Below are 23,760 nucleotides of genomic sequence, written 5' to 3'. Positions count from 1 at the left end.
AAGTTCCTGTCAATATGTCTCAGAAGTTTCTGATATGTGATCGATAAATAATTAAAAAAAGCAAACAGGAATTGTTGAGCAATTTGCCTTGTGCTTAGGGAATTAGGATGCTCTAGGAAGTTTGGAGATAGGAAGAAAATGAAGGGAGAAAAATGATTCTTATACTGCTTAACTGCAAGAGTCAGCCCGGTGCTGTTTCACCTGCTGGCAAATCTTTCTAGGTGCATCTAGAAGGAGTGGAGAAGGATGCATAGTTGCTTGTGATGAGATTTCATTTATACTTAATACCAAAAAGGTTTTCACTACGTATTAAGAAAAGGTGATGGTTTTCTAAGAGGATTCTGTAGTGATCTGGGAGAAAGAATTAATATCTCACTCCTTGCAGCCCAGTTATTTTGGGGTAGGGATGCTGCTTCTGCTATCATTCTAGTGTGCCTAGCACTGCAATGCTTAGGCAATTGGCACCTTGGACTGTACATAAAGCAACAAAATGAATTACTTTACTTTGCACTAGCTTAAAAGATTGCCTGAATTTATGGAACATGAGTCTAAAAGGATATTCTTCTGTCTGAGTCTTTCCTGCCCTCCATGCTTCAATCTCACGTGTAGGTGGTAGTGTGCACATGGCTGGTAGATTCTTACAGTAACCAGCAGCAGCTGCAGGGGCAGCTAAATATGATCTGGAAAACTAAAAGCAGGTTCATTGTCCTGTTACACAAATATGAGGGAGATTCCTGAAGCATCTTCTCTGGCCCTGTTTCATTTGCAGGGGCTTAAGGGGGGAATTTTACAATTCTGTGAACAGGCGATTCTGCAGTCTCATAAGTAGTATCTCCTTTTCAGCACCTGATTGCTTTGCTGCAGCTGTGTTTGTCCCTGACCTGCTAATTGCCTTTGAGATAGTCTGGTTTGTTCTGATCCTGATGGGAAATATTGGATGGATGATTAGGTCATTGTTTAAACAAGACAGCTAATTCCAGAGCAGGACACACTTTCAGGGCATGGAGGTAGGGACTGTTGTCACGTCTGGATTTTGATGGTTTTAGATTGTTTGCTTTTTTTCTCAGGGTGAAAAGGGTGTGGTTAAGGGATCTCTTAACCATGGTTGTCTCATGGGTTACAGGGAATGGAGCCCTCTATCACAGTACATGGTGGATGTCCTTGTGTCCTCTGCTGCTCTGGCTTGGTTGACATGTAGATTGCTTAAATGTCTCAGCATATACTTAAATAGTGTTGCCAGTTGATCACTGAAATAAATCAGCTGAAAGCTTTGGAAAAGACAAAATGAGCTCCTACTTGTTTAGTGTTTTATCTTTTTACTTCCGTGTTGCACCAGAGGCCATAGGAATAAAACTGCTTTTGAAGCTGATGCAAGAGCAAAGGAATTGCTTTGCCCTGAAGGTTGTCTTCCCGTGTGCTCACGTATTTCCAAGAGCTGACAGTTTCAGGAACACAGAACATATCTTGGATATCTTGGGTTGTTCCATCCCATTCCGTGTGTGTGATAGGAAAGTCCAGTGGCTTTAGTGCAAATAAGTATTGGTTCTCTTTTTCTGTTTGTTTTGCAGATGACTGTTCCAATAAGTTCTCCTTCTGTCTAAGATCACATGTGACTTGAGAGCAGGGCTGCGCACTCAAGTGAAGCCACCAAGAGTTTGAGTCTCGTGTCTTCAGCTCCTAAGCATCCGGAAGTGATTTTTTTTGTTGTTCTTGTTCCTCAATCTTGCCTACATGGGGCTATTTGAAACTTGGGAACTAACTGAGGTAAACCCAGCTTACTTGTCTGCAATCCATATTTATCTTTTTAATATTTATAATGCTTAGAGGCTTTAACTGAGGTTGGCAGTAAAGAACGGGATATCTGTCAACTTAATTTTGAGCCTCTTCTCCCTAGAACTGTTTTCTTTTATACTACTGCAAAAGCTTCATTGACTCTCTATTTGTCCCCAGACTCCTGCCGTTGTGGATGAAAAGCAAGGTCACTGAGCAGTCACTTCTCTCCTTGTGATGCCAGCTGTGAGTGTTTCTTTGGCAGTGTCTTAGCTGGTTGTTGTGAGCAATAGTTGAGGAAGCAATCAGCAAGTATACTGCCCTAGAAGTGCTGCACATTGGTGGGCCTATCTCATATCTCCCTGGCTTCAGAGCCAGTCGTGGATCCGGACTGGGATGCTGCCCAGGTGTGCTGGAGCTGGTGGGGTTTGTGATGGAGCAGAGGGCTAATGTGAAAAAGACCCCAGGACGCCAGGTGATAACGGTCACTGCATTAGAGACACAAAATGAAGACAGAAGATAAATGTGTAGCAAGTTGCTCTCTTCTTTTTGTCCTTCCACACATGGTTTCCTGAAAGTAAAACTGCAGCTATTGTTAGTAATGCAGCAAGAATATGGCAGAGCGCCCTGGGAGAGGGGTTGGTCTCCCTTTAGGAAGAATTTGTTTGAGCTTTGACCTCGGGCTGGTAATGACAGCCTGACTTGGCTCTGAGCTGGTGTGTGACTCATTTGCAATCGCTGTTTCTTCTGGGTGCTGGTCAGCAGCTGCGCTCGATGCAGAGCACAGCCCTGCAGCTCCCAGCTCTGCTGCTTCACAGATTGAAGCTGTTCAGCTGCAAGAGCATTTGAGGCAGTCATAAATCTATGGATGCACCAATACAGGAGGATGCAGGAGGGGATAGAGACTTTATGGCACTGTCTTATGCCTTGGTTGGATCCCACAAGTGAAAAATGGGTGGCTGTGGGCAGGTTTGAGTTGCTCCCTGTTTCTGTTCTGTGGTATTGAAATGTCCCTACCTGATGTGCTACTTGGAAGGAGCATTAACTGCCAGCACTCCATGTTTTTGTGGAGCAGGCATTGGCTGAAAGGACCCAATGCAATGTCTGGAATGTGGCTGAGGTGACAGCTGAGTACTTGGGCTTGACATGCATCACTTGCTGTGCAATTCCTGAACAGCTTCACCTGTGTTGATAAAGTAAGTGACTTTGAATTCCAGTGCATAAGAAAATGTTCTTCAGCTTCCTGTACCTAACTCTAGTGTAGTAGTCATTAAGCTGTCACTGTTTCTGAAAATAAAGGAGCATTTTATTTCAAACAGTTTGGTTAAATCTGCTCTTTATCCCTGGAGAAGCTGTGGCTACTGCAGACAGCACTGATGACCAAGTGACACTGGTGCTCTGGAGCTGTGTGTTGGGGCCATGGCCAAGCCCCTTGGCCGGATGAAAGAGCAGCTGAGTACACAGCACCCATACATGGGAGCACAGATGTAATACCTTAACACAAGCATCTTGTGCCCTTTCCATTAAGGAAGGGCAAGGGGGATGAATTGATGTCTTACTGCACAGTTCTAGGGTTGTCTCTGGCTTCTGGGCTATAGATATTGAGCACAGAGTGAGTGTCCTCACATTAGAGAAATGGTCTCCTGGGCTCTCAACAGCTTCCCATTAGCAAAACTGCCTCTGCTGCTTTGCACCTCATCTGTGTCAAATAACTTGCATTGAGGGAGATTTCCTGCTTGGTAATCAGGAAAGCTGACATGCTTCATGACTCTTCCTACACCAATGGTCTCATTAGCTTTATATCCTTGTCTCATCTGTGTCAAAACTGCAGACTGCAGGCAGAGCTATGTGCTGCAAAGTATATTCCATTTACAGGAAAAACTACCCCAGAAAGCTACTGCTTGGCCTATTTTCCTATCACCAAGTGAAAGAGATGTAGCCCATATACTCATCTTAGATCAGATCTTGTAATGTATTTAATTCATTGCATATTAAGTTTCATTGTTAATGAGCAACACTAATACTTTTATTTTTCTCCCTGCAATCACAGCATTCTGGAATATCCCTTATTAATCTCCCAATTTAAATTTGAAATGGAAAACTCACAACATCAGGAGCATACTGCAATTCATTGATTGTGCTGGCTTGGCTCCAGCAGTGTAACTAATCATGCTCTTGTTGGCATAAAACACCCCTTAGAGCGGGTGGCCCTTTTTGCCAATTGCTGGCTTGAATTCCTGGGCGGTCTCTGCAGCCTGACTAGGCATTTTTGATGCTAATGGAAAACTCCTTAAAATGACTAAGCACCTCTGCTTTGGGGGCAGGAAAGGTGCTGAACTGCACGTTTCTATCTCTATGGAAAAACATGAGCTGGGCTGGAGTAGCTGCTCCTGTGTCCAGGCTGGTATTTGGGGTCTATGATGTTACTGAACAGCAGAGGGATGGGAGGCAGGAGAATAGGGGGATTAACCCCGAAGTAGGAGAAAAATCAGTATTATCAATACTAGGACTCTACATAGCCAAGATAAAACAAGAATCTGCATGGTATTTATTAATTCTGAAAGTCCTAGAATAAAATTAAGCTATTTATGCTATGTCTTTTCAATTATTGTAACAGCACAAGGGCAACTTCAGTAGTATTTTACTGCCAGCTTTTATTGCGTGATCCCTGTTTCCTGGTGGAGAGGAAGAGCTGCTGGTGTTGGTTTTCCTCCCTAGAAAAGGGGATTAGACCAAACGACAGGTGATTCCGTGATCCTGCCCATGTGGCAGAAGTCCCGGGTGCCCGGTGGGGACCGGGCGCTTCTGCGATGCGGTGTCTGCGTGCGAGAGGGAGCTCTTGTCTCGAGGAGCAGCTCGAGCCTGGCATTTACTAGCTGCCTTTCCCAGCAGATCTGCTGCTTAGTGTCCTTAGCGAGTTGAAGCTTGGCCTTGCTTTATTTGGATGCTTGAAAAGGGCTGGAAATTAAGTGTATATGTAATTCTGCAGAAGTGGGGGGTTTTCTATAGTGTTATGGTGTTGTCAGTGTGGCTGAGTGGGTTCTATTTTCCATGGGCTAAACACAACTCTTGTGCAGCATGTCTGGGTTCGTCATTTAGGGTTCCCTGTTTATCCATGTTAAGCTTATTCCTTCCCAAAAGGTCATGGGCTGAGGCTGCTGCATGTAATGGTTTTTAAAGAGAGATATATATATATATAATTTTTGCCCCCCAAACTGAGCCTCTGCTGGCTGAGTTTTTGCTAGTTTTTCCAGTCAAGGCTTATTTTGCCGTAGATGCAGCTGTGTTGAGCTCTGCTTCTCTGTGAGCTCCTCATTCCTGCAACTACTGTGCAAGCTGCAGGCATGGAGACAGCTTGGGGTGACCTGGGGAGGCTGCTGCGACAGCAGTGTCTCCATCAGCATCTTCAACTCCCCCTGGATCTGGGAGATCTTCCCAGGAGAAGCCTCTGCTCTCCCAGGAGAGCACTCTTGTGTGGGCAGGAGGTTGGTGGAGCTCTGAGCTGGAATGGAGAGGCAGGGGACACTTAGCCTGGGGCAGTGATGCTAAGGGCCAGGGGAAAGAATTAAGTCAGGAAAATGTAAAATTCCCCAAGGAGAACTTTCATCTTGCAGGCTCCTTTGCAACAGGCTGGTGGCTCAGATTTACTTCTCCCTGCCCTGAGCTAAATGGATCTCTGCCTTGGAGCGGTCAGGTATTTTTAGGCAGTTTCCAAATATTTCTGTTCTCCAGACAGCTGCGGATTCCAGGGAACTCAAGGCAGGAATGTGTTTCATGGCAGAGCTGCATGACTGCTCTGCAAGGCAGGGAGCAATGGTGGGGCTTGCAGGTAGGTACCAAGCGGTAGGTATGAAGAAAGTGGAAGGTGGTTGGGCAATTTCTCTAAATTAACTGTATTTACACTTCCAGAAAATAGTGAGAGGTCTAACAAAGGATGCTACAGCTGTTTCTATTTATTTGTGAGCTCTGTACCAGGAAGTGCTTCTGGTGAAATGGGACAAAACAAGAATTTAAATTTCTCCAATAACTTCTGTGTTGTGATTCACCCTCATCTATTCAGCTCTCAAAAAGCAGTTTAAGCTGGGTCATGAAAGCCTATGGAAACAATTACCCTGCAAGACTGGAGCTGTCTTGTCCGACCTCACCTGTGGCCAAAAAGATCAGCAACACCCAAAATTCAGGGCTGAGGATGAAGTGGTTTGTCCGGATGGTTGTGATAGGTGGGTGGCTCTGTCCCACTTCATTTTGTGCCATGAACATGGCAGGAAGGAAACAAAAGACAAGTAAAAGGTTAAGAAGGCGCAAGAACAGCTGCTGGCAGTTTTTGCCTTCTGTATTTTTTGGGTCAGATGGTGACTAAGAGGAGCCTGGAATAATGACTTAATGGCAGACTCTATTCAGGGGAAATGCAACTTGCTGCAGCTTCCTTTTTCTATAAAGAATATGAAGAAGGCATTGGGCTCCAAAATAAATTTTTTTCTTCTTAAAAGGAAAAGCCTGACAGACTGAAGTCTTAAAAGTCAAAAAGGTATGTAATTTTATTTAAGGAAGTAATTTCAAAACAGAGCAAAAGCCAAGTGACCAAAAGGAAATGCAACAAGCCTGGGCATGGCTGGAGATATAGTAGCCAGTGAGTAATTTTAATAAAGTTGTATCTGGGATCTACTGGAGAGGCAGCCTTGTGTCTTGCCCTTGGATGCTTCTTTGGAGGAGAAGCTCCCTGGGGTTTGAACAGCTTTAGGATGGTGGGAGGGTTGCTCTGTGTGCTGCCTTGGGTGGATCCTTTATTGCTGGTAGCTGGGCAGTGATTAAGCTGTTTTATGGACCAAGATAAGCGAAACAATAGTTGTTTGCATAGGAAATAGGCACATTCCCATCCAAGCCAGAGCCGGCTTCACCGAGTCAGCTGCAAGGAAGTGGATTAAGTCCCAGGCAAGGCAGAAGGAGGAAGGACGTGCTCCCAGCCAGGAAGGGGCACTTCCCCCATCAACACGAAATCTGTTTAGGCAGCAGCGGCTCCGCTGTCTGCGATGCCCGTGGTGGCACCGCCGCAGGAGGTGAGCGGGGAGGGTGGCTGCTCCGGTAACCTTCGGTCGGGGGGTAGCCGAGTGTCTGCGCCTCCAGCTGCGCCTCTGAATGCTCCGAAGTGCCTCTACGTGTGTATTTGTGTCCGATAAGGATGGGCGACGTTGTGCAAGAGGCGGGAGCCGAAGCGCCGCGTCGCCAGCCGTGCGGGCTCCTTGTTTCCCTTCTGCCCGCGTTGCCCCGGGCCCTGCAGCCTCCCCGCCCGCAGTCGGGGCCGGGCCGGGCTCACATGACGGCGGGGGCGGGCCGAGCCGAGCCGGGCCGGGCCGGGGCTGCGGCGGCTCCCCCCGTGCTGCCTCCTCCCCGCTCATCCCTCCCCGGCGCTTCTGGCCGCCCGGTGCTGCCCCGTCCCTGGCTGCTCCTCTTCGTGCCGCTCTCGCCTCCGCGGAGCGGCCGGTGCCCGCGCGATGCCCGCGCCGCTGCCGCCCACGCAGCTGTACCCGTCGGAGCGCGCCGTGGTGCTGCTGTCCTGCGCGCTCTCCTTCGTGGGCTCCAGCCTCCTGGTGGGCACCCATGCCCTGTGGCCCGAGCTGCGCAGCCGCCCGCGCCAGCTCCTGCTCTACCTCTCGCTGGCCGACCTCCTCTCGGCCCTCTCCTACTCCTACGGGGTGCTGCAGGACTTCAAGAAGACCTCGTGGGACTGCGTGCTGCAGGGCGCCCTCTCCACCTTCTCCAACACCAGCTCCTTCTTCTGGACCATGGCCATTGCCCTCTACCTCTACATCACCCTCGTGAGGGGCTCGCCCACGGGCACGGGCTTGCTCTGCTGCTTCCACGTGGTGAGGTGGGTGCTGTGGGTGCTCCCACGGGTGCCCCCTGCTCCGTGGCAAAGCCCTGGGGTGGCTGCTCGAGCGCCTGCTCTTTCCTGCAGGATACAGTGCCCTTCTCAAGTTCCTTTTCAGTGGGGACTACTCGGCTGTCGCTTGGCTGATCAGCCCTGCTTAACCCTCGGAGGGAGAAAAGGAGACGTGGGAAAAGTTAAAATGATTTGATTAAGGCTGTGTGAAATCCTCTGCAAGAGACAGACTGTGGAGGTTCTGGTTCTGCTTTTCCTCTGCTGTCCTAGCACTAACATCCCCACACTCTGCCTGCTGTACCTGATAGTCGCTGCTGAAATTCCCCACTTGAGATCCATTTCCAAACATTCCCAGTCTCCGGCTGGTCTCTATTTCCTCAGCTTTCCCCAGTCAGGTTACTGCAATTCAATCCTTTCAGGAGAATGTAGCCTGTGAGTGAGGGGGCTGCTAGAACAGCACGCGGAGGTTGTTTGGGCTTGTTTGATTGAAAGCAAGACAAAACAGCCCACAGAGCAGCTTTATGTCACGGTTTCTGCTACTTAGCTGATTTTCCACATCATGTTTAGTAAAAGCTTTCATTATGCAATTTGAGCTTGTGGAGTCATGTGCTACCTCCTCACGGAGCAAAACAGTGATCCCTCAGTCCTCTGTGCTGCCAGGCGCTTATAATACGTTATAAGGAGAAGGATGTGTATTAAAAAAAAAAATGCAGCAAGCAAAGTAATGAAATTTCTTTGGTCTGTTTCCGTCAGATCTGCCTAACTGTCAACTTTTATTCCCAAACAGCATCATTTGGGAGATGATTGAGTTAGAGCTGAGTCCAGGTGGGCCATGGGAAAAACATGCAGGCTAAGTGGGAATCGAGGAGGAAACTTGGATTCTCGCCCTACCTGTTTTTAATTACTGCCAGGTCTGCATGTGGGGAAGCCTAGGGCGCTTGCGCGTGCGTCCGGGTAGACCAGATTACTCTTGGTGAAATTAGTGAGATGATGTGGGGATTTTTGGCTTTTTCTCTCATTTCAAGTGAACAGGGGGTTGCACCGTGTGATGCTCCTGGAGAAAAGGGAGTGAGGGCAGAGTTGCCTGCTGCTCTGGGAGCAGTGAAGGAGCCTTGACATCTCCAGGCTCTTCCTGACTGCACCAGGAGACATCAAAGAGGAGATGCAAATCCAGCAAACTTGTAATTCTCCTGTCTGCTCATCACCAGTTGGGTGACCTTGGGCTGTGCTTCAGTTCTCCATCTGCTCTCATACTTCTCAGCCTCACTGGATGCACAGAGGGGAAAGAAAGTTAGCAAGACTCATAGAGTACTGTTGGTCGTAATCTGTGCAGTCCTCTAAAAATGTAAAAAGCCTGAAAGATCTCCCTAACCCTGGAAATTCAAACTGCATTTCCTCTGAGTACATATCCTAGGTTTTATTTTCAGGTCTTTATAGTGTTTATTTATTTAAAAAAAATAGGAACTGTTCCTGCAGGGCTGTCTTGGTATTACTCAGCTCTATTTGCGCTCTATAAAAGGCAAAATAGATAAATTTCATCTAAGTCCAATTGAGTTCTGCTTCAGAAATAACTCCTGTTCTTTGCAGAGCCAGATCTCCTTTGCAGACCTCCTGTTCTTTGCTTTCTGCTGCTTCCTGCCTTGCAATCTGTATGAGAAGCCAGAGAAAACAAGTGAGGACCTGCCCTGTGCCCATCCCTTTGCAGCAGCTCTTCCTTTTTCCATCCCTGTATTTGCTAGTACTACCTGTCAGTAGAAACGGCTGCAACTGGTATGAAAAGACTTTGGTACCGAGGGTCGATGAGCTGCAGAAAGGTGGAGCAGCAGGCCTATGGGGGCGAAAGGAAAGGTGGCAAAGGCCAGGTGCTGCTTTGGGGATTAAAATATGATAGTTTCCATTATTATTGAGGTCTAAAACAAGTTTGTCTAGGGCAGAACCTGGGATTTCTTTTCTCTCCACCCTGTAGCTCGCCTCTGTAGCCGTTGCACAGTGAGTGTTGTGTGAAGAGCTGCCCCATGAGCTGCTTTTGGAAGGGGTGCAAGGCAGCAGGGAGCCTGGTCGTGCCCAGGTTACCTCCTCCCAACCAGCTACTCATAGGCAAGTGTTTGGAAGGATAAATGCCAGGAATGTTCATCTCTTGTGCTTCCTTCTAACATTGAGTATAACCAGAGCCTGTTCTTTAGCTGAGCAGAGCTGGCTAAATATATGTTGGAAGCCAGTGCTTGAAACGTTCTTTTTAGGGAACTGGGAAGTCACCCCAGGTGAAATCTGCCAGACAGGTTGGGTTCTTCTTGATTCATGTGGTAACACATGCACAGAGAGCCTGGGCTTGAGAGCTAGGTTGAAGAAGCCTCCTTATCCAGGCGTTGTTTTGTTTTTAAATTTGCGTTGAGCTCCGATGAGCTTTGAAAACAAGCTTACATTTGGCTCTGGAAATATTTATGGAGTTATAAGCTGCCAGTTCTGGCATCCTGAGCATACATTTCCAAGCTACCTCAGTTGTTTTGAATTTCTGAATATCATGTATCGTTCAGTTGGGCAATGTTTTCCCTGCCGTGAGTATAGCCGACCCAAACTTTGGGTGAGGAATGGACTGGATGCTGCTCCAAGATTGCTCCACGCTTCATTTTTGATAGCAGTTGCTGTTCACTTCAATGTTTGCATTTCATCAGGCCCTGCAGACATAAAGCACACGGAACGGAGGCACCTGTGCACTGCTTGAGCTTCCCCACGCTGCCTGCATTTAAATCTGTGTCCTTGCTCCTTCTGAGGAGCCATCCTGCAGAATTACACTGGCTCTGGGGCTCAGAGAGGAATGTCCCCAAGCCAAGTGAGTGAGCCTTGCCTGGCCGCGTTGCTTTTTACTTCTGTGTCTCTTCAGGAGCAAAATTGAGGCTGCCTAATGCTTCTTCTGCTCCTCCCTTCCAGACAGGTATGAACCTTTGATGCTTTTGAGTCTTTGGGCGTCTTATCTGTCCTCCAGAAGTCCTCAAAAAAAAGTCTAATTGCTCATCTCAGTCTTCCTTTCTAGATTTCTAAAATACTTCTAAACAGGTTGGAGTTGAACATCACAGAAACACCTGATTATTTTTTAAGTGATGCTGACCTTTGAGGGAGAAACAGCATGATTTTGAAGTCTAACATCATGGGATTATTTCTGATTTTAAATTGGTCTTTGGAACGTGACAAGAGGGACTTGGTTTGAGTCTGAGGGATGTGAAAGTGCTGTGAGAAGCGGAGTCCTTCCTGGGTTCTCCGAATGCTCAAAGCTGCCTGCGAGGATGAGCACAAACCAGAAAGGTGATGAGCACCACGGCGTTGGTTTTGCATTCTCGGCATCTGAAGAGACCAGGGGATTTTCCTGGAAGCTCAGCCTGGGCTTTCCCCGAAGCATGTGTGTCGCTTGCTGAGGAACTGTCCCTTGTCCCAAGAAGGGACCTTTTTCTGAGGACAAATGTGGATGGGCAGGCGATGCTCTTGGCTGTGTTTGGGCCAGGATTTTGGCCTTGGGGTGATCCGTGAGCAAACATCACGAGTTAGAAGGGCCTGTAAGGTGCTGGTCTTCAGGAAGAGAGGTGTATTTTATGATTGGGTTCATGAAATTTTTCAGTTCTTGTGCATAGATTCTTGTGGGCAGCCCAAGCTGCTGGCTCTTAATTCATGTGTGTTACCACAGTTGTTTTTCTTTTAGAAAACTTCCCTATATTTGCCTCTGCTGTCAAGAGAAGTCAGAGTCAAAAAACTGATTCCAAATTAAATGGATTTGACTTATCCCTGCTTTTATTTTCTTTTGTTGTTACAGTCAGTTCTTTTCCTTTTGGAAGAAACCTTCCTGTTTTCCTTCAGAAGCGACCCTCTTGCTCTCAAAGTACCGGATATACTTTTTAATCTAAAAATGATAGAATAAAATTGTGGGGTTTTTTTATTTTTGTTTTTTACTGGACTAAGTATTGGTTCCTGTCTGAAGAACCCCTTCGTGGTCGTGCATTTTTCCTGGGGTGCAAAATGACTAAACTGAGCGTGTTCTTGGCTTAACCTTTCTCTTGGCTTCCTTCCCCAGCTGGGGAGTCCCCCTGGGCATCACGGTGGCTGCCGTTGCTCTGAAGAAGATCGGCTACGACGCTTCCAACGTTTCTGTCGGCTGGTGTTGGGTCGACCTGGACGCCGAGGACCGGGTCTTGTGGATGCTGCTAACGGGGAAGGTTTGGGAGATTTTGGCCTATGTGACTTTGCCGGTGCTCTACATCCTCATCAAGAAGCACATTAACAGAGCGGTGAGGACTCTGCTGCTTCCTACCTAGCTTACAGTCTTGCTATGTAATTATATTCCTGTGTGTTTTAGCAGCTGCAGGAATTGCTGCTTGTGCTGCTGAAATGCATCTGCTACTGGGAGGAGCTGATCCAACAACCTGGAGCATCGTTTCCCAGTGATTTAGCGCAGGAACAACAGAAAAGCCTTTTGAAAGCTTAAGTGCCTATGAGATGTATGTGGGTGAAAAGTAAATCCTAGAGTAAGACTTGAAACAGGATGTAAAGGACAAAATTCAGCTTTAATTAGGCCCTTACACGGTTCCACTTGTACTGGGCCTCAGTTTGGTTTCTGGGCTTGCCTGCCCTTAGTCATTGGAGGATCTTTAATGATCTCGTGCGTTCGTGAGTGCTGTTTTGTACTAGCAGTGTGAATCCCCCTCTGGGAGCCTGAGCACTGTAGTATTAAGCACGTATGAAGAAGCAAAACAGAAAGACACCCTGCCCTAGGGGCTTTCATACTACAGAGCATTATTTGCTGTTACTACTTGGGAACACAAAGAATCCAAGGATCTGGGACAATATTTACATAATACAGAAATGAAATCTTCATTATGAGAATAGTAGAAGGAACATCCAGAGTTGTGGGGGCTTTTTTCTTCCCTGTAAGTTGCATTGAAAGGGGAGAGAAAAGGATGAATCTTCTTTTGGAGAACGCTGCCATTGCCAGGCTTGTGAAGCTGTGGCTGTAGCTGAAGATAAGAGCACATGTGTTTAGGGCAGGATCCCACAAATGAGTTGGAAGCAGGAGCAGTTCTGAGCTCTAGTAAATGCTGGAAAGCCAGTCCCAAGGGTGCTGGGACAAGGGGTTTGGGAAGGGCTTGCTGGTGCCAGTCACCCGCCATAAATTCAACAGGACTCCGTGTTCCTGCAGCTGTCGGAGACACCGTGATGGGCGGGAAACCCGATCCCTGCTGCAGCTTCTGCCCTTACGCTGCCCGCCGGGATCCTGGGCTGCCCTCCCGTCCGTGCTCCCACATGGATCCTCCTCTGGCTCCCGCAGTTGCTTTGAGGGCTGGAGCGGGGCCTTTGGGGCAGGAGCACCTTTGTCATCACTTGGCTTTTGCCAAGCCTGGGCCCAAGCTCCTTTCCTGTTAAGATTTCTCCCATGGCCAGGAAGGAGGAATGGGCAGCCAGGGCAGGGCTTGGCGGTGTATTAAAGGCTAATGTGGATGTTGCAGCAGTGTCCGTTTCCATTAGCAAGGGCGGAATGTGCCTGGATATCTGTGCTGCATCACTGCATCCCCTTTAACATCTTACAAGATGCAAAGAATTAGCTGGCTATGGAAATAATCTATGGAGCTGAATGCTCACTGTGTGTAGCTCTGTTCACTCTCTCTCTCATCCCTTCCCCTCCATGGAAGCATGCAGCCCTGTCAGAGTATCGCCCCATCCTCTCAAGTGCACCTGCATTTCAGCCCCGGACTTCCATAGCAGATAAGAAGTTGATTCTTATTCCCGTCATCTTCATCGTCCTCCGCATCTGGAGCACCGTGCGGTTCATTCTGACACTCTGCAACTCCCCTGCAGTGCAAAATTCGGTCCTTGTTGTCCTGCATGTAAGTATATGCCTGGGAGAAGATAAGGCCGTGTTGCTCTAGATACTGCTTTTGCACCTGGGTGCAGCTTTTGCAGATAAAACACATGCGTGTGCAGGTTGCAGTAGCATCTACCGCCTTGCGTCCAGCACCTACGGGGATGCAGGGTAGCTATTTCAGCAGCATCTAGTGGTCAGAGACTCTAATTGCAGGAGGGGAGTTGGGGCAGTGCTGGCTGTGAAGCAAAAGCAGCCTCAGAGCAGATGTGTTGGGGTCTGAATTCTGGGGGCTGCTGCAGCTCACCCGACACCTCTATATCTTGCAGCATCGCTGTGGGACAGGCAGTGCCGTCCCGTTTGCCTTGGGTGCGAGGTTGACTTCCCAAATTTCCTTTTCTCTCACAGTGGAAGTCGGTGGCTGTTGTGCAGCCGTGTGCCCCAACAGGGTGATTTTTGCTCTTGCCCTTGCAGGGAATCGGTAACACGTTCCAAGGAGGCGCCAACTGCATCATGTTTGTGCTCTGCACGCGCGTGGTCCGCGCGCGGCTGCTCTCCTCCCTGTGCTGCTGCCACCACGACGGCTCCAGCTGGTCCTGGCACAGGTCCGACAGCGAGCGGCAGCACCCGGAGCGCTGCAGGAACAGGGATGCGCTGGACCCCGAGCGGACGAGACCGCTGCTCTCCAGCACCTGATGCCGTCGCCTCAGTCTGGATTTCATCCTTCTTGGTAAAAAAAAAAAAAAAAAAACAGGGAGCTTTTTCTCAAAAGCTTTTGTAGGAGTGAGCTGTGCTGCTGTCTGCTGCTCCAGGTGTAAAGTGAGGAAATAGGGGGCAGCACCATGTGGCCCATGGGGACGGGACACCAGGAAAGTCATCCTCCAGTCTCTAGATGACGTTACATATGGTACAAGGTAGCACCCAGGGAGACTCGAAGAGAAGGAACTGGTGGTTCCAGATAATGTGTCTATGTGCATGGTACTCTTTCTGTACTTGATATTTCAGAAATATTTAATGCCCAAATATTCTTCGCAGAGTAGTGCAATCCCTGCTGCTGCATGTCCCAGAGGGGAAATAGAGTAAATGACTCATCTGAGCTCATGTGGAAGAGCTGTAGGAACAAAAGCTTGACCTGACAGAAGCTCTTTGAGGTCTGGATGTGAGGTCGGACACTGGACAACAGCCTTGCCTTGTTCTGTTTGTTTGTGCATCATGTTTGCTTGGACCTGACCTCATGAATAACTACAAATAATTATACTTAGTTATAAGTTAGCTGTTAGCAATAGCAGTGAATTAGCAGTTTGTAGTTACACTTACTCTGCAGGTCACTGTGCCATAGGGCTGGAGAAGGTGACAAGCCCGTGTGGGTCATGGGGACAGCAGGGGTTAAGGATCCTGCAGAGAAAGCTCTGTTATGTGTGGTAGGTCTCCTACAGGCTTCTGCTTCTTGTTCTCCCTGACCTCAAAACCTGAAAAAAAGTGTGTGTGGTGTTTTTAATTTTATTTTTAAAAACAAATTGGCAATTCTTTTTAATTACTATAAGTAGCTTTTCCTTAAAGGACAGGAGGCCTGTGGAGCAGGGGCAGCTGTTCCACTGCCCCAAGCACCCAGCTGTCCCCAACCCTCCCCTGCTGGGGTGACTAAAGCTGAACCCGTGCTCAGTGATGCAGGGGTCTCGTGGGACTGGGCAGGTTTGAGTCTTGGTACTTCCTTTCATGAGGACTGGGAATTAACTTTATTGCAGTATTAGTATTTCTGAAGTCTTGTTATATGCAGAGGACTAAGTGTGAAGTTCTCAGGAACTCGCTAGCTCCTCTCAAGGGACTGGAGAAGGACTCGCTTCTTGGCCTCTAAGTGCAGCAGCTCTTTCTTCTGGCACAGATGACTCCAGGTTTTGCTTTTGTTGAAGAGTTTTTAACCTTCTGACAGCTGGATAGCAACAAAGAGGAGCTGTGTTAAAATCTTTTCATGTAGAAAAGCTGGGTGGTAAATCTTAAAATTGAGAGATTTAAACTGTGCTACCTTCGGTTGTTTGGAGACAGGCCTGAAGACAGGAAGTAACATTTCACTTAGCTGGGTGTTAAAGTATAAAAAAAAAAAAAAAGGAAAGAAAGTCCTTGTTCTCAATTCCCTTTTTCTTTTTGCACAACAGCAGAGCTCTGAGAAGTGCTTTTGGGGGAGCATGCGAAGCTGCACCCTGTGCTTCAGGGACTGGGGGAAACAGACTGGTTTGTAAATGTATCAGCAATAGCACCAGTGCCAATACAAGAGGGAAATCTGATTGTGGAAATTTTCCTGTAGGAAAGGCTGGAGAAAGGAAAGCAGCCAACAGAGAAGCGCCTGGACGTGTCTTTAATGCCTAATATTGAAGCCGCCCCAGGCAGCGTGCAAACAGGGTGGGATGATGCGGCTGGCGGCGAGGGGAAGGGTCCAAGCTGGTGCTCAGGCTGTCCTGGCCATCCTTGCAGGACTGTGTTTTATTTTGAGCAGGTGCAGGATGGTGCTGGAGTCCCCTGGAGGGAGCTGGAGCCTGGGGAATCACTGCTGGAGTGACTGAGCAAGCGGAGGAGGTCCCTGCTCCTGAGCATGCGGATCCTGGCTCCTGCCGTCATGAGCTTTGCTCGGGTCTCCTGGAAGGTGCTGTTGGGTGACACTCCAGCTTCGTGGCTTTCTTCCTTCTCCTTCCTCTCTATCCTCCACCATAAACTCTTTGGAGTTTGGCTTTCCTGTCCAAGGTGTCCTGGGGAGAGCAAATACCATGGAGATAAGAAATGCTGCTGTCCAACCGCCCTGGGCCTGGCTGCGAGTGCTGGTGTGAGAAGCCCTCCAGGGCCTCCGGCCTGGCTCCTGCTCCTCACCTGGATGTGACAGTCTGCAAGGTGCCTCCTGGCGAGGACGGACGATTCTCCTTGATGTTCTGCTCCCCTTCCTTGGTGGCGGAGGGGTCCTTGTGGTCGGTGCTTGTGGTGGCAGCACCCGTGTTACCTCTGGGAGAGCTGAGCTCTGGTCCTCGGTGCTGAGGGCCATTTCGGTGCTCCAGGATAGCCCTTGCCAGCAGCAGGGGCAAAGTGGTGTCTGGGACATGCCCTGAGCTTTGGGCATTCTCTGCCCAAGCCCAGGCTGGGGATCTGCTCCTTCTCCAGGAGCATAAACTGGAGCTGGGAGGGGATGTTGGTTTGCTGCTTGGAGATAATCTCACCTTGTTTACAGTTCCTCACTCTAGCTGGTTTTAAATATTTTCTCCGACTTTGACAAAATAAAGCTTTATTTCTTTACTGAGATGTTGTTCTTCAAGCGTGTTGGGATGAACCTTGAAGAGCTGGAATTGGGGACTTGCAAGATCGGCGCGTGGTGGGCTTGTTTTGCTCGGCCTCCGCTCCCCTTGTGGCTGGTGCCTCGCGAATACATGAGGAAACAAATGTGCAAATGTGAGTTCCAAACTGCACCTCCTTCAGAAACAGGCCAGGCTTTGAGATAAGTAGGAATTATGATGGAGAGAGCTGCAGGCTTCCCAGGATTTCCCAGCTGGGAAAAGATGTGTATTTCTGCGGTGGGGAAAATCTTTTAGCAGGCGGCAGCAGAGTGACTCCTCTGAGGTTGCCATGTGATTCCAGCCTCTGAATGAACTTTGCTCAGAATAGGTTAAAATTTTGCCAGCCGTGTCCAACAGCTGGAAGCGGCCGAGACCCCTGGCGCAATGAGCGCGGCTGGACCTTGGCTCTGCTCAAACGGGTTGAGCAACAGCGTCTGTGCCGGGCTTGCACAACGCTCCCCATCTGCGAGGGCTGTTCTTGTGGGTTCCAACTGTGCCCAAATTTAACCGTCTGTGCTGGAAAGGTTCTTGTGGAAAGGTTCTTCCCCCAGCAGGAGGGGAAAGGGGTCCTCATGCTGCCCAGGACAGGCACATGTTCTGCAGCGGTAAAATGTGTTTTATGGCTCTGTGTGGGGTTTTGGCCGCTCTGCAGCGTGTTGGGTGTCAGTGCTTTGCCTCCTGTCTGCCTTGTGAGCCTTTAAAGCAAATGCTAGTTTGTCCATTAGGGGTTGTCCTTCGGTTTTGCCATCCTAGATGTATCCATTCCTTCCCTGCCCTTGTCCTCTAGAGCTCCGATGCTCAGCGTGCTCCTACCCATGGACTAGGAGGGGATGGCAGAGGGAAGAGCTCCCTGTGTTGCTTTTTGCAGCTTTTAGGGCCTTTGAAGTTCAGAGACAAACATTCTGAGCATATGAAGAGGGAAATAGCAGGGTGTATGGGGAGGGTGGCAGCTGCCTCTGCTAGACTGTGATAGTTTATAGACTATTGCAGTCCTGCCTGGGGAAGGGCAGGGTGAAAAGCTAGGGCTATAAAGTGTGGGGGCTCCTTAAGTAACAAGAGCTGGAAGGAAAGTGGGTGATGAAGATGAGGGAGGACTTGGAGTGGTAGAAGGGGAGGACAGAAAGTTCCTGCAAGCGTTTCAAGATGGGCTTTTCATTGCAGCTTGTGATCTTTTGCTCACAGTGGAGCAGAATGGGCTGTGTGGAGGAGGCAGGAGTGGCACATGGGGGCAAAATGGAAGGAATGAGAGTTTTGGGATGAGGGGAACGCACGGCTGGAGTGTGTTCACCTGACCCTCTTCTGCAGGGCAGGCAGTCGTTAGGATTTGGTGAGTTCACCCCTCGCTTGTGCAGCCGCTGAAGCTGATCTGGTTGTTGCAAAGCCCCATTCCTGTTGGCTCTCCCCAGCCGCCCCACAGCATCTTCCCCTTTGTCCTCTGATCTCCAATTCTAGGTATGAACTGGATTCGAGTAGCACAGGAGGCTTTGGGCAACACCTGTGTTTGTGGAAGAGAGAAGTCATGGCTTTAAAAAGCACATGTTAGAAAAGGACAATTTGCCTGTGCCTAAGTGTCGCATCTTGGAAAACAGATTTTTTGGTCTTGCCTCTGTCATCTTCTCCCCTCAGCAGGAAGACCAGTTGCAGGTGGTCTCAGACTAGAGCTGATGTTTGGAAGACTTATGGTTGCATAATATCAGTGACTCCAGCTGCTCAGAAGAGGCATGAACGTTTATTGCATTGTGCAGAACCCCACGTGTCTCAAGTCCATGCAAACCCTTAGGGAACTGCAGAAATCGATGCTGTGTGGTCTGAGCTGACTAAAAGGAGATCTTGGCTGGCACAGCCGGTTTTTCTATCCTGAATAGAAAAATGAACCTACCAAGGTCTAAAAGAGCAGCTCAGGGATTTTCTGCAGTCAAATGCTTCTGCTGAACAAAGTGCAGAAGGTGCTTTAATACGCAGGGATTCCCACACTCTTCTGAAACATCCTCAGGATCACACAAGCTGGATCACAATGAGGAAAGGACCAGACAGTTCCCAGACCATCTTATCTGAGCGTGTTATGGTAAGCTCACTGATCTCAATCTGTTCCTCTGATTTTATTTGGTGGATGAATGTGTGTTGTTGAGGCTCTTCTGAGATGATCTTTAAGGATAGCTACAAAGAAGAGAAGTCTGCCTGGATTTTACCCAGCATTTGCATTGTGAGGCAAAGGAAGGCCTCGTTTAGCTTTTATTTCTAGAGCCCCTTACCTGCAAGGCCAGCTTGCTTCGTCCCCAGCGATCTGCCTTATTGCTAGGGTCGAGATTGGCCTGTCTGCCTTGTGCAGAGCTGGCTGAAAGCTGTTTGTGCAGCTAATAAGGCTAATAATGCAGAATCTCTGTGACTTGTTTGCAAGCAAATGACTTCTTATCTAAACTAGGATCTCGCCTTGAGGCTTCAACCGTAGCTCAAGGTATAAAATGAGCCTTCAATAAAAACCCAATTCCTTCTGAAATTGCAGGGGTAAAGGACAACGCAAGAATAAATCTCATTTAGCTTTTTGTTAAGATGAAAAGGCTCCTAGTGGTAGTCAGTTCTGAACACGTGTTGTGTGGATGTCTCATTCTAACGGTGTCCTTACCGCAGGCGCCGTCCTCCGCGTGCTGCAGAGTGGCTGACTGCCAGCTCCTCACTCTAAACACCCTTTTTCTATTGCTTATTACTGATATTCTCAATTGTATCTTCTAGCTTCTGCTATCCTGGAAACTGAGCCTTGTCTCTTTTTTTTTTTTTTTTCTTCCTTATGCTAAGGAAATCTAATTTCTTGGAATCCAGCTTTCTGAGCACAGGCAGGGGGGAGGTACAAGCAATTCCCTGCATTCGTCCATGGGAATGATTCCATTGTGATGGACAAGTGCAAAGGCGGATGCATCGCTGAGCAAATATCTTGACACATCGGCACCCTGTGGGGGTGAAGAGCAGATGTCAGGAGCTCTTATACTTCAGTACGTGCAGTAGCTGAAAGGAGAAACGTGCCTGTAAAATGCCTCTTTTGCAAACCTCTCTGCTGGCACTGTGCTGGACAGGAGGTCTAAGGAAAGTGCAAGATGAACTCCCAAATACCAGTGTGGAAGCCACAATGTTGGCATTGGGTGTGTGATGACATCCAACTGCCCTAAGAAAGAGCAGTTCCCTTCAGTCAGATATTGCATGAACCCTCAAAGACAGAGTTCCCAGCAAAGCCTTTTAAAAACATGAACAAAAATACTTAAACCCACAGGAAAAACAAATGAACAAACAACAACAACAAAGCCAAGCTGTTGCTGTTGTTCCAGCAGTGTTTCTCGCTGGCTCTCGCGTTGCCCCTATGGACCTGGCAGTGACACATGGCCCTCTTGGTTCTGAGCTCTGTCTACTCGATATTGGCTCCTATCCTCTCAGCTCAAGTCCAACAGGAAATAACCTGTTGGAGCAGGCCCCAATTCTACCCTTGGAATTGCTGCGAAAGTCCAAGGAGAAGCTTCCCCTTGTTCTCCTGAGATTGCCCAGGTGCCAATTACTACCTTACACAGGTTGTCATCAGGATCCTGCTGTGGCTGGCAAATATTCAATGTTCTGCTGTAGTAAGCAAATATTTGCACTGTGTCGAAGGGGTTCTCTTGGCAAATAACCATGTTCTGAGTGGTTTCCGTACATCAGGATTATTTTGGGTTTGAAAAGCTCAGAGAAGGAGTTTAGGGACCGTTTCACTATGACCAAGAGTGCTCGTTCAGAGCGGTTACTCTGTGTCAGGGAGGATGTCCTTCTGCCAGCAGCTCTCAGCTGTGATCTGCATCTTTAATGGACAGGAATTTGTTTTGTGAAACACATCCGTCCTTCTTGCTGCTTCCCCAGCCCTGGGGCAAAATGGCTTATTTGGCTTATGTCTCTTCTGGCCAGAGACATAGATCATGTCCTGCTACCAACATAACATTCATATAAGCAGCTATAGCAAGTAAGTGTAAGTAGCTCTGTAAAAACAAGCGAGTCAGGCCAGCACCATCTGATCAACTGGTCTGCTTCTACCCACCAGCAGCTTTTGCTCTGATTTCTCTTCCTTTTAAAAACCTCTTTAGCCAGGAAAGGGGGGAAAATGTTTCACTACCTCAGGTTTCTTTTGCAGCTAGCATTATATCTGGTCCTACTGAGTGGTGATGAGTTATGCTATTTGTATTTTGGTTTATGGACAGGATTGCCCATGCTGAATTTCAGCTTTCGTTGCTGAAGGCGGATCAACACAAAAAGTGTTAGATGGTCCTGTTTGTGAAAGCACTTAGCTCTTGAATGTTTAGCTTATACTGCATTGCTTTCCTTGAGGTCATGACTTTGATTAATTAGATAGTTATGGAGTAAATAACAAAGGGATCTTGAAGCAAAGCAGGATCCTCAGGGGAAAAATATATGGAAAATGCCAAAGCTAGCACTAGTTTGAACGTCCTGCTGTTCTGCGTGGTGTGGTTTTTGACCTGCAAAATATCTTCCCAGGAAAATCACCAATAGCTGCAATAGGCTTTTGAAGGGAAGGGGGTAGGAAAGCCAGAAGTCTTGACTTAATGCTTTCCCTTGGAGATAGGGGGTGCAACCACTCAGAAAACACATGCAAAATGCATGACCAACTCCTGCAGCTCAAGAAACACGTCTCTCTTCATGCTGCGTATCAGAGAGCCAGACCAATAACATGGTTTGTTTCCAGCTTTTGGAAGTATCTATGAACTTTGCATCTCTGATAAACTCTAGGAGCCCTGGTTAACTATTATCCGAGTCCTGCTCCGTTCAGAGTAGTATGAGGAGGGTAATGTTCAGTCCTTGCATGCGCGGGGTACACTTTGCATATAGAGGAAAAAGAATTGGATGCTTAGGTATAAAAACCAAACATTTTCTGTGTGCTAGGAAGAGTGTAAACCTGAAGGGATGACCCTGTTCTCTGCAATCGCAGAAATGCCCTGAGCAAGTTGGTTTGTACAGGAAAGGATATTGCAGATCGGGGAGGGAGATGCAATTTGTGGCCATGGGAGGGTTAATGCAGCCCGCGCTTGTCACAGCCCATGGCAAAAACCCCGCTCTGTTGCCGGGCTATTGCATGTGTTTCCCACAGAATGCCTCATTCTCCCTGGAATTCGGAAGACGGCAGACTCGAGTGGCTGCATGGCAGGGGCATCTTGGAATAAGGAGAAAAAAGAGAAAGATGCAAGGGAGACGTGCTGAACCGGAGGAGGATCAGGGGGCAAAATACTTAACTTTGGCCGAGGGTGCCTGTCGTTGATTGGGTGCTTCCTCAGAAGTTGTGGGAAGGATTTTCTGTCCATGTTGGCCGTTTCCGTTGCCTGCGTAATCTGTTTTGACTATAAAAGCCTGTGCTCAGCATCTGTGATCCAAACGCCAAAATGAAGTTGCAAAGGAGTAAAGAGAGCTCGCACTCCAGCGACAGTCCGAAGGGGGTGAGTATGCCAAGAGCCTGCTAATTCTCCCAGCTTTTGCTTCCTGCAGGGATCCACAGCAGCCAAATTAACAGGTCCCTGCAGAGGAAAGAGAGGATCACATAGACTTCTGAGCTAAAATACCCCCCAAAATCTTGCAGGGAGAGCAAAGTTGCCTGCATTTTTGGACCGAATTCATATTTGTGTGCTCAGTGGCATAGCACTGAATCAAGAGACCGTCTCCCTCCGCAGCTGAACTACCATGCAGCCTCTGTGTGATTTTTTTCCCCTTTTAAGTGTTTTCTTTCCTGCTTTCTTATCAGTTTTAGGCTGCAGGTGCTTCTGCCTTTCACATTCACGTTTCTGTGGACTCTTGCCCAATGCAGTGTTTGCAAATGTCGCAGCTTTCTCTGAAACGTTGCACATGAATCCTTAGCTCCGGCAGCTCCTATGAGCTCCGGGTAGGATTTCTTTAACAGCAATAAAGCTGCCTGCTGTTCGTCACCCGTGCAAGGATGTCAACAGGAAATATAACTAGGAAATATAACCGAGCCTCAGCTCTCTCATGATCCTTGCTCCGAGACTCGCTTGCGTTTTCATCTCCTGAAGTCCCTTAAACTCTGCTGGTCTCTGTGTGTTGTTAGAGCTTCTGAAGAATATACAGAATGTAAAGGGGAGCAGCAGCTATTCAGAGAAATCTGCAGTTAAAGGCGTGACAGATCCTCTGTGTGGGGCACGAGACCTTGGAGACGCTGAGGCTAATGATGGTGACAGCAAACAGCAAGCTACTGAATGAAAATGGACTTTATAGCCATAGCAGCAGTGTTGGAAAAAGCAGCTTGCTCAAAGCAGGGCTCATGCCTGCCCCAGGGTTCAATAGCTGAGGAGATGCAGAAAGCAGGTGACTGGTCCCTGGGGACCTGATGGGCACCTGATCCTGTGCCAGGTGGCAAATCCACTGTGTTCAACTGCAAAGTGCTCCAAGACATGAGGCCCACACTGAAGTACGTGGATAGATTCTCATTTGCTTCAATGGCAACTGGATTAGACCCACGAGCAGCTTGATGCTGAAGTACGGGATCGATCCAAACGGGGAAAGCAGAAGTGCGTAGGAAAGGGATGTTGCCACTTCCTGCAAAATCTCTCATTTTAAAGACCTTTCTGTGTCAACATCCTGTTTGATTTCCCCAACCAATTTACACTTTGGAAAAGGAATAATTACATACAAAGTTTTCCCTGCAGGGTGGTACTTTAAACGTGATAACCTAAAAATGATTTGTCATCCTAATGATCAGCAATACCGGAAAAGAGTAGAATGAATTATTGTAATGACTGGGTGCAAATCAAGCAGAAAAAGTGAGTTATGGAAACAACCCATTGGGCATTTTGATATGGTTACATGAAGCCAAAAACACAGAAAACAAGTCTTGAGATCTTTCTTTCTTTACTTTTATTCCATGCCATCTATGCCTAAAAGCCAAATTTGCTTCTAAGGTACTTTTGGTATTATTTTTC

The 23,760-nt window shown here is 48.1% G+C and overlaps 1 protein-coding gene across 2 annotated transcripts; it reads left to right on the top strand.

The window, feature by feature from the left end:
- The first annotated feature begins 6,449 nt into the window (after positions 1-6,449).
- On the top strand, positions 6,450-14,189 carry GPR157 (G protein-coupled receptor 157). Of its 2 annotated transcripts, XM_088536094.1 has the most exons (5): positions 6,450-6,466; positions 7,262-7,639; positions 11,712-11,925; positions 13,324-13,518; positions 13,968-14,189. In XM_088536094.1, the coding sequence occupies exons 2-5, from the start codon at positions 7,263-7,265 to the stop codon at positions 14,187-14,189; spliced, it is 1,008 nt and encodes a 335-aa protein (XP_088392220.1). In that variant the 5' UTR covers positions 6,450-6,466; position 7,262. The 2 variants fall into 2 exon arrangements, with proteins under 2 accessions (XP_088392220.1, XP_010216856.2); XM_010218554.2 differs by lacking the exon at positions 6,450-6,466 and having other exon boundaries at positions 7,263-7,639.
- The last annotated feature ends 9,571 nt before the right edge of the window (positions 14,190-23,760 follow it).

This window comes from Tinamus guttatus, unplaced genomic scaffold (assembly GCF_059628265.1).
Source record: "Tinamus guttatus ecotype Peru unplaced genomic scaffold, ASM5962826v1 Tinamus_guttatus_pri_ptg000652l, whole genome shotgun sequence".
Lineage (NCBI taxonomy): Eukaryota > Metazoa > Chordata > Aves > Tinamiformes > Tinamidae > Tinamus > Tinamus guttatus.
Note: the sequence above shows the minus strand (reverse complement) of the source record. Positions and strands in the feature narration are given on the sequence as shown.

What these genes read in the sequence shown, in the direction of transcription:
- GPR157 (XM_088536094.1), top strand. Translation starts at nt 7,263, where the DNA reads ATGCCCGCGCCGCTGCCGCCCACGCAGCTGTACCCGTCGGAGCGCGCC. An exon ending in AGAAGCACATTAACAGAGCG is followed by an intron (nt 11,926 to 13,323) that starts GTGAGGACTCTG and finishes CCTCCATGGAAG; the next exon opens with CATGCAGCCCTGTCAGAGTA. An exon ending in CGGTCCTTGTTGTCCTGCAT is followed by an intron (nt 13,519 to 13,967) that starts GTAAGTATATGC and finishes TTGCCCTTGCAG; the next exon opens with GGAATCGGTAACACGTTCCA.